The 9,930-nt window shown below is 48.2% G+C and overlaps 1 protein-coding gene across 1 annotated transcript; it reads right to left on the bottom strand.

The window, feature by feature from the left end:
• Positions 1–2,728: 2,728 nt before the first annotated feature.
• On the bottom strand, positions 2,729–9,603 carry LOC101155341 (pyridoxal kinase). The gene is made up of 11 exons (XM_004086930.4): positions 9,253–9,603; positions 8,440–8,494; positions 7,377–7,481; positions 7,208–7,291; positions 7,098–7,132; positions 5,203–5,288; positions 4,711–4,756; positions 4,532–4,643; positions 4,300–4,436; positions 4,165–4,231; positions 2,729–3,666 (listed from the first exon to the last, which is right to left on the bottom strand). Exons 1-11 carry the CDS (start codon positions 9,334–9,336, stop codon positions 3,539–3,541), a joined length of 939 nt encoding a protein of 312 aa, XP_004086978.1. The 5' UTR covers positions 9,337–9,603; the 3' UTR covers positions 2,729–3,538.
• Between the last annotated feature and the right edge of the window lie 327 nt (positions 9,604–9,930).

Here is a 9,930-nt window from a genome sequence, read left to right as displayed (position 1 = left end):
TCATTACGTCAAATAAACATAAACAAATAGTTGTAAACAGAAAATAATGATTTGATTGAATGTTTTATTGATAGAAAATGACAGAGCGGATGCAGCTATTTTATATATTTTCTTCTTTCACTTTTACCCATAATTTATTCATCAAAAAACACCTGAAATATTAGGAAAAATATAACATTGGTTAAAAAAATGTGTTTATTCTGAGAAAAGGTTTAAACTGTTAAATATATTTATTTTTCATATTTAGATTCTACTTGAACATTTATTTATTAAGAAAGCTACTGAACTCTGCATTTAATAAGCATAAAAAAATGCCAAATTGGAGCCATTTAGACAAACTTCCATCTGGAGTCCCTCATTAGACACAATAACTATATATCTTAGATAAGAAAACATGTATAACTGTTCAGTTTGGGCGTGCACATCTCCAACGACCTCACCTGGAGCACCAACACCTCCTGCCTGGTCAAGAAGGCACACCAGCGCCTCTATTTCCTGAGGAGGCTCAGACGTGCTGGGATGGGATCTCAGTCCTGACCTACTCCTACAGGTGTGCGGTGGAGAGCGTCTGACCTCCTTCTACAGGTGTGCGGTGGATAGCGTCTGACCTCCTTCTACAGGTGTGTGGTGGAGAGCGTCTGACCTCCTTCTACAGGTGTGCGGTGGAGAGCGTCTGACCTCCTTCTACAGGTGTGCGGTGGAGAGCGTCTGACCTCCTTCTACAGGTGTGTGGTGGAGAGCGTCTGACCTCCTTCTACAGGTGTGCGGTGGAGAGCGTCTGACCTCCTTCTACAGGTGTGTGGTGGAGAGCGTCCTGACCACCTTCTACAGGTGTGTGGTGGAGAGCATCTGACCTCCTTCTACAGGTGTGTGGTGGAGAGCGTCTGACCTCCTTCTACAGGTGTGCGGTGGAGAGCGTCTGACCTCCTTCTACAGGTGTGTGGTGGAGAGCGTCCTGACCACCTTCTACAGGTGTGTGGTGGAGAGCATCTGACCTCCTTCTACAGGTGTGTGGTGGAGAGCGTCTGACCTCCTTCTACAGGTGTGTGGTGGAGAGCGTCTGACCTCCTTCTACAGGTGTGCGGTGGAGAGCGTCTGACCTCCTTCTACAGGTGTGCGGTGGAGAGCGTCTGACCTCCTTCTACAGGTGTGCGGTGGAGAGCGTCTGACCTCCTTCTACAGGTGTGTGGTGGAGAGCGTCTGACCTCCTTCTACAGGTGTGCGGTGGAGAGCGTCTGACCTCCTTCTACAGGTGTGTGGTGGAGAGCGTCCTGACCACCTTCTACAGGTGTGTGGTGGAGAGCATCTGACCTCCTTCTACAGGTGTGTGGTGGAGAGCGTCTGACCTCCTTCTACAGGTGTGTGGTGGAGAGCGTCTGACCTCCTTCTACAGGTGTGCGGTGGAGAGCGTCTGACCTCCTTCTACAGGTGTGTGGTGGAGAGCGTCTGACCTCCTTCCACAGGTGTGCGGTGGAGAGCGTCTGACCTCCTTCTACAGGTGTGTGGTGGAGAGCGTCTGACCTCCTTCTACAGGTGTGTGGTGGAGAGCGTCTGACCTCCTTCCACAGGTGTGTGGTGGAGAGCGTCCTGACCACCTTCTACAGGTGTGCGGTGGAGAGCATCTGACCTCCTTCTACAGGTGTGTGGTGGAGAGCATCTGACCTCCTTCTACAGGTGTGTGGTGGAGAGCGTCTGACCTCCTTCTACAGGTGTGTGGTGGAGAGCGTCTGACCTCCTTCTACAGGTGTGTGGTGGAGAGCGTCCTGACCTCCTTCCACAGGTGTGTGGTGGAGAGCGTCCTGACCACCTTCTACAGGTGTGTGGTGGAGAGCATCTGACCTCCTTCTACAGGTGTGTGGTGGAGAGCATCTGACCTCCTTCTACAGGTGTGTAGTACAATACTATAATATACTGTGCAACTTGTAAAATACTTTCTGTGCAAGTACTCATCAGGAACCACAGCGTATCATACTGATATTACATTATTTATTGTGTCTAAATGTAAACGGCTGGCCCGGGACCAGAGAACCTAATTTCGTTTTATCATGTGATAAAATGACGATAAAGACTCATGAGTTTAATTGTATTAATAGTGCATCAATTGAACGGTTTGTCTTTTTAATGGATCCTGGTCCATCCATCAATCCACGATGGGGTTGCTGGAGCCTATCCCAGCTACTGTCGGGTTTACTGAACAGGTCGTAGTCGTTCTGTTACAGACCCGGTATAGGTAATAACCGTTCGGTTATTACCTATACCGGTCGACGCCCCCCCCCCCCCCCCCCCGCTCCATTTTTTTACCTGACACAGAAGACACAAAAGCTGCAGCTCCTCAAAATGTTTAGACAATAAAAACATTTTGACATAAACCAGAATTATGAGAGAAAACCTCATCATTTATAATATGTCAAAACAAAAAGTTGCATAGAAATGTTACGACTGTGTTCAGCTGTTCTGTTCGTACAACAAAAAATATCAAAGTTTAGAGTATATTTTATCATTTTTAATCAGTTCCGGGATTTCTTCTTTTACTTTGGTTCCTCGATCTTATAATTTCAGTGAAGCTAAATACTTTGTTCCAGTAAAGAAACTGGAAAGTTCTGTTTCTGCAGAGCAGCGCCCTCCTGTGGACACTCTTAGAACTCACCCGTCTGCTTTTTCCAAAACTATAGAAACAAATTTAAAGATGAAGAAGATCAAGGATTCATGAATAAATTGAACACAGCAGTTTGATTAAAAGATACTCCTTTATTGTTAATTTTTCTATATTTGCTCTGTAACGGAGCAGCAGTTGAAGGTTTGGCACTTTGACTAACACCACGAGTGAGGATCGCTGTTAGCACATTCACATTCAGGAGCACGGTGTCCGGCATTCCTGTGAACGCCAGAAAATCCCTCCAAGATCAAACAACGCTCCGAAAATTAAAACATCCATCTTCACTTAATATATTATTTCAGATTATCTGTGCAAATACCTCATTCTGAAATGGTTGGGACACCAATCTAAGACATCTGGAACTTACAGACATTATTAGAACATTTCTGACATCAAAAATTAGATTTACGATTAGTAAAAATCAAATATTTGCATAAAATGTAAAACATTTGTTAGAATTAGAATAAAACTTTGATAAAAAGAGGATTTAGAACTCGTCACATGCATTCGTACGGCGTTAAAGAAAACTATGGATGAAGCTTCTGCTCTAAAAGGTCTCACAGTTAATATTCTAGTGTGCTTTGATGCTCCGTCTGCGTCCCGCCGTCGACCACGGGCTGAGGTCATGCACACGTCACGGGTCTGCAGAAGAGTGTTGCTAGGTTACCAAGCTAACGTACATTTACACCCTCCTGAACCCACGATAGTCTGACGTAGATGAAGTCTACACAGGGAACCGCACAGACACAGATGGCAGTGGTACCGGCAGGACGAACGACGAATCTAGAGCCGGTTCTGTCCTGTCCTTAAGGCGTGAGGAGTCAGTGTGGAGGTGGAGAGCCTGCAGGTGTGCCGCTGACTGCCCGGACCGCCGCGCCGCCCTCAGTGCAGAGGCGTCTCTAGAACCTCCGCCTGGACCACGATGGTGGGATTCTCGATGTCGGCTTTGCTCTGGACCATCCTCAGCTCCAGCTGGGCGGGACTGGGCTTCTTCCCAGGACCGGCCGTCTCTGAAACGGTACAGCAGGACCAACTGGGTTCGAATGTGGAAGAAAGCTCCAGCAGAACCAGAACCAGTGAGGCGATCGTGAACCAGAACCAAGACGAAAGCAGACGAACGCTGGCTGATCTTTGGACACATAATTAAAGTTAAAGTGCCATTAGCCGTCACGCACCTAGCTGTGTAAAGTTTGACCCCTCCACTAAAAGAAAGCCATTTGTTGGTTTAACCCCCCCCATCCAACCCCCTTCTGCTGAGTGTCAAGCACTCGGTCCCATCTTAGAGTCTTTGGTATGACTCAGCCCGGATTCAAACTCACTACCTTCCAGTCCACAGGGCGGACACTCTACCACAAGGCCACTTCTCCTTTATTGGGATTGGTTTCTGTGTTTTCCCCAAACAGAACCCAGGTTCTTTGCCCGGTTACCAGGGCAACCCACTAAAGTTCAGGTGAGCCCTCACACCTCACAGAGAAATCGTGAAAGTGCCAAACGACGTCAAACTCTACCGTTGGCGTAGGCGATGGTTCTCTGGATCACGTGGTGCATGACGGACACCGTCTTCTCGCAGGCCGTCTGAAACAGCAGATGTTGACAGTGAGTCTGCGGCGGGCTCCTCTGGGTCCCACGGCTGCGGCTCTGACCTTCAGGTCCGTGGGGTGATGGTGGGTCCAGGCCAGCAGCATGGCAGCGAACAGGTCTCCTGTTCCCACAAACACCGCGTCCACCTTTGGGATGTCCATCCAGATCTTCTGGCTGACGCGCGTCCCGTCCGCCTTCTCTGCACGGATCGGGAGAGACGTTAGAGGTTTGACTCCAAGCCAACTGCGACGATGAAGATTTTTTTCAATCGTTCTGATCAGGGTTGGGTTTTACTGATTTTTTGGCTCCCGAGGGCCACCAGGAAGCCGCCTCCACGCTTGGACCGCAGGTCTGTGCTGGTGAGGACCACGGTCTCTGGACCCATGTCATGAAGCAGGTCCATCACCTGAAGGACAGAGACGGCTCAACGTTTGCTGCTATGAACCCGCCGCGCCGTGAGACGTTTGCGCTACCTGGACAGCGTCGGCGGCCGTCTTTATTGTTCTTCCGGTTAACAGCCTGGAAGAAACGGAGAAACGTTACGGCTCAGAGGGACGCAGAACGGGATCTCGACAGGCGCGTTCCTTCCTAAACGAGCTCGGCCTCGTCTACGGAGGAGCCGTGGAGATGAATGCATAACTTCCCTTTTACTGGACAATCCCATCGCACAAACAGCAAAGGATCTCAGAACAAGGATTCATATATCAAATATTGGACATAACTGTAAAGCATAAACTCCCCACTGCCAGCGATCCATCAGGAACCACAAGCATCGCCATCAGAAATAACATTCACCTGAAAACTGTCAATTACTGACTTAAAACCAATCCTTCCTTTAAAACTTTCAGTCTGAATACAATTCTTCAGTTATTCATCTTTTAAATGTAAAAAGTTATTTCCCCTGATTTTAACTGGACTCATTTAGATTCTTGATTTCCATTTGAAAGCTTTTAAGATTCACTCACTCAGCTTCAAACTGGTTGGGGGTGAGGATGTCTGCCAAAGGCACCACCTTGGTCTTGTAAATGGGCAGCAGGTTCTCAGGAACGTACTGAGGAAAAAAAAAAAAAAACAAACAAGTAGCAACATGACAGCCGACATGTCAGACACCAAGAACGCCAAAAAAAACCCAAAAGTTTCATCCAAACGAAATGAGGCGTAAAACGCAGACGGAGCTGCCTGCACGCTTTAAAAAACCCTTAGGGCAGAATTTAACCATGTTAAATTTCTGTCACTTTGTTGACATACAAAATGACAGAAAATGGTCAAAACCGGAAGAACGTTAACAAAAGAGGAAGCAGTAAGAAACGGCCATCTTTCTGCAGAGTCATGCTTGAGCTGCAGGCATGACTCGGCAGAAACACAGAACGCAAACTGATCAGGAACCAGGACTCATCCATCCGTCTTCCAAACCCGCTGTGGGCCCTTCGGGGTCACGAGGCTGCCAGAGCCCATCCCGGCCACCCGTGGGCGGAGTCAGGGGACATCCTAGACGGGTCGCCGTTCTGACGCCGGCCCTTCTGGCTGTGAGGCAGGAGCGCTAACCACTGCGCCACAGCCCAAGCACCAATATGAAATAATGTGCGGGTTTGTTCTGTAATTCATTCAAATCACTTCAATGAAGGCAGAAAATGTCAGTAATTCAATGAATTCCTCCAGAAAGTGAGGCCGGCTGAAGCTGTGAGCCGCAGGTCGCTTCCTGTTCGTGCAGGACCGTCCCAAACGCCACAGAACCGTTCCGTTAGTCCGCATGCAGCTGCTCCGAATGACCAAAACCCGACAGAACAGTGAGAAACCTCTGCAGAAGACCGTTCTCCTGGGCCGGCAGAGTCTGTTCATCGCAGGACTGGACTGCAAGAGCCAGACGTCGTCCATAGAAGATGGTTTCTCCGGCGCCAACCAAATCAAGTCAATTCAGTTGCCGTTTTTTCCTCATGTTGGAGCCAGATGACGCCAGTGGGCAGTGATCGGTCCGAGCCGGTTTGAGTCATTGTTTCTATGGTAACCACTCTCAGGAGTGATCTTACTGGAAGGCCACACCCCTGCCACCTGAAAGTGGTCTAGACCAAATCTGTCCAGCGTTTTGAGGGTCGGATGTGGGGGCCAACAGGCTCCTCCTACTTTTATTGAGGCGTCTGATTAATGAGTTTATATGTTGCACTACAGAAAAAATATGAAAAAGAAAATGGTTGATCAGACCAATAGAATGACTGAGGAACAGCCGTTTGTTTCTCTATAGACGTCTATGGGATGTTGGCTTCTTGGAGCCACTTCCTGTTTGGACGCCTGGGGGAGGAGTCACTCAGTCCAGGTCTCTGATGCAGTCAATGGTAATGGTAATGGTAATGGCGTATACTTATATAGCGCCTTTCTTCCTACAAGGACAAAGCGCTTTACAGTCACAGACCCATTCACCCAGTCACACACACATTCACACACACAGTCACACACTGGTGGTCGCTCCGCTGCCAAACACAGGCGCCCGCCTACCACCAGAGGCAAGGTGGGGTTCAGTGTCTTGCCCAAGGACACTTCGACTCATGGGCGTGCAAGGCGGGAATCGAACCTGCAACCTTACGATCATGGGACGACCGCCCTACCGCTGCACCACGGCCGCCCAATGCATGGCCATGCAGGAGCCAGAGACCAGGGCAGTGAGGCATCTTCACATCAAGTCAAATTTAACCCATTTAGGATTTTTTTAAGGTTCTATTTGTTTTGTTTTTGATTTTTTAAGCTCCACAGGAAATCTGGAAGAACAGACGGGAACTCTAGAACACGTTCAAACGTTATAGATCAGAGTGTCAGCATTAGAAACACTGAATCTTGATCATGAGGGGGTTCAAAACAGAAATCTTACCATTGCACCTTGGTCTCCCAAAACAGGGTCACAAACTGCAGAAAAGAAAAGATTTTCTATCTTATCAGGAGACAGAACCGGTCCGGTTCTTCGTCAGATGCTGGACTGACCGTACACCAAGTCCGGATTGGCAGTCTTCAGCTCCTTGATGATGTCCACCACCGTCTCCAGGAAGGACGTGTCCCTGCTGTACCCTGAGGAGGAGAACCGCCCGAATGCCGGTTAGCTTCCCTCTCTCAGCTGAAATGTCCCACTGCACCTGAACGCCTCTTCACTCACCAGTGAGGATGTAGTCATAGTGGTGAACGTTGTTGAGCTTGATGCCCTCGTACAAAACATTCAGCTCCTCCGCGGTCAGCACTTGTCCCTTCCAGTGGGCGTAACCTGGAGGAGGAAACACCCACCTGGATTTAATCCAACCCCCCCACAACAAAGGCTCATGTTCCCACTAAAACCTTTCATTCTGAACACACACTTCCTTTAAGAGAGAAAAACAAAGGACACAAACATTCATGAAAGGCTCCACGCTGCATATCCCCCCCCCCCCCCCCCCAACAGAGTGTTCTTTGGCCTGGCAGCAGAAGAGGAGGGGGGCCTCCATGAAAGACAATGCCTGTGTGCACAGCTCATCCTCTCGCTCCCAGAACCGGTTCTGCCTGCAAATGCAGAACATCCACAGAGGAATTCCTCCCTAAAACCTGCCCTCGGATGGGACAGAGCCTGGATTTGTGAGTGAAGACGTCCCGCCCCCTGTGGTGGAAGCACATTCTTCACGCGCTCTGGCGCGCAGACCTGAGAAAATAATCCCATCCCGCTGCGGGGGGGGGGCTGCACCTCCTCACCCCGACTTAGTTTTCCTGCATTTGGAAACAACTGAAGACGGTCTTCTGCATCTGCAGCCATCGATGAAGACGACAAACGCAAAATGTGGAGAACCCCCACACCAAGAAGAAGCGGCCCCCTGAAAACTGATTCACCAGTCCAGTTCATGTGACGGCGCTGCAGCGTGCATCATTCCGGCGAGTCACAACCAAACCAGGAACCCGGATTCCGACCAGGAACTGCGACACCTTTTAATGAATTCACTGAGCCCACGTTACTTCACCTGAGTTCATCTGCAAACCTGGGATGTGCAGAGGCTGCGTCTGAATTCCTTCCCTGCTCACTCTACAGCGCGTTCTCCATGTTCTAGAGCTGTCCAAATCTACAATTCCAAAATCCAGAGCCCCAGAAATTTCCCAGAAGTCTCTGCCAAGAACCAGTGTGCATCCATGCTCACTAGACCGGAGAATATAGACCACAATGCATTGCAAAGCCCACGGGAGGAGAGAGGACTGCTAACCTGTGTGGTTGGAGAACTGCACCGAGTTGATGGAGTCCACCTCGAAGCCCAGCACCTAAGGGAGAAGCAGCGCGTCAGCTGAGAAAACACACACGTGGCTGCAGAACCGGGCCCCGGACCCGCACGGCCCTGTGGGAACAACCAGCGGGAGGGCGGGGACACGCTCACCCGGGGTTAGAGGAACCCAGTTGACAAAATAAAGGGAACAGCGAGGAGCCAAACGGCCGACTGTTTTCACTCTGATGGTTCAACAGGCGGCTGTGGATCAGAGGTGGTTAGGGGTTCAACTCCTGGGCTACACTGTCATTGTGCCCTTGAGCAAATAAATATAAACATAACCCGGTAAAGTAAGAAAGGTGGGAAAGAATCATCTTAATGTTCAGAAATATTAAAAACTATTAAAAAACTAAAAAGGTTATTATTGATATGATGAAATGGTTTAGTTTGGATTATTTTGCATGAAATATTGCAATAACTGGTGATTGAATTTAACATTTATGAATTAAATAAACAACTTTTAGACATTTTAAATTCATTGATGGGGGGGGGGGGGGCAGAAAACCCCTTAGGGGTCAGAGGTCATTATCATCCAAATACAATCAGCTCGGATTTTCACATGAATAATTTACTGCGCAGTTAGCAGAGAAAACGGTAAATGACGAAATGAAAAAAAAATAAGTCCGGTCTGACCATCCACCAAAAACACAAAGGTCACTCCGCGAGGGCGCGTGACCGTAAAATGAACGTTAAAAACCCCGTTTACGTTTTCCCCCCTCAGAGTTGAGACTGCTCATAAGGCATGATCCAGATTACCTGTAGCGGGAAAACCGCAGACTTGTTCCCCACGTATCCCCTGACAACGTGACTCTGAATCGACAAAACGCGACGCTCCTGCATTGCTGCCGGTTAGAGGAGACCGCAGAGCAGATTTAACGGAGAAACGGCATGAAAACGAGAACGCAGGACTGGCGCCGCGACTCGGAAAACGAGGAGAAAGTCCAGCTTTGAAGGGCAGAAGCGGCGCCGCTGATTGGGACTTCGACGGATTTTTTCAGGCAGCTGGAAGGACACCTAAAACGTTGCGTTCACTGGGCAGCAAGAAAAACGGAATAACGAGCTTCCAACGGAAGTGTCGCCTCATGACTCCACCTTTTATTGTGTTTTTTGTTGTTATTCATAAATGTCGTTTTATGAAAGAGAAGCCCAAATTTTTACATTTCAAAAACAACATCCTACTTTTTCATTTTCAAATCAACCCCTTCAAAAATACATTATATGATAGCTATAAAACTCTTAAACTGTTCATCGTTTTATCTGGATTAATGCCTTTGTTTCTTTTTTATTTTATTTTTAAAAACTTTTGTTTAAACGTCTTGAACGTTCCAAGTGGAAAAAAATGCTGTGTAATTTTGAATTTTGTCAATTAAAAACAAACAAACAAACAAACACTTTTATTTTATACAAAATGAAAGCAGTCAATGCATCACATTT

The sequence above is a fragment of the Oryzias latipes genome, chromosome 21 (assembly GCF_053564925.1).
Source record: "Oryzias latipes strain Hd-rR chromosome 21, Olatipes_Hd-rR_3.1".
Classification (NCBI taxonomy): Eukaryota; Metazoa; Chordata; class Actinopteri; order Beloniformes; family Adrianichthyidae; genus Oryzias; species Oryzias latipes.
The sequence above is the reverse complement of the archived record's forward strand: the minus strand, read 5'-3'. Positions and strand labels throughout refer to the sequence as shown.

Bases quoted from the DNA above. Each gene is read 5' to 3' on its own strand.
- LOC101155341 (XM_004086930.4), bottom strand. From the start codon at position 9,336: ATGCAGGAGCGTCGCGTTTTGTCGATTCAGAGTCACGTTGTCAGGGGA. The intron at 7,133-7,207 runs GTCAGTCCAGCA...TCTTTTCTGCAG, and splicing joins CAATCCGGACTTGGTGTACG to TTTGTGACCCTGTTTTGGGA. The intron at 5,289-7,097 runs GTAAGATTTCTG...TTTTTTCCTCAG, and splicing joins TGGGAGACCAAGGTGCAATG to TACGTTCCTGAGAACCTGCT.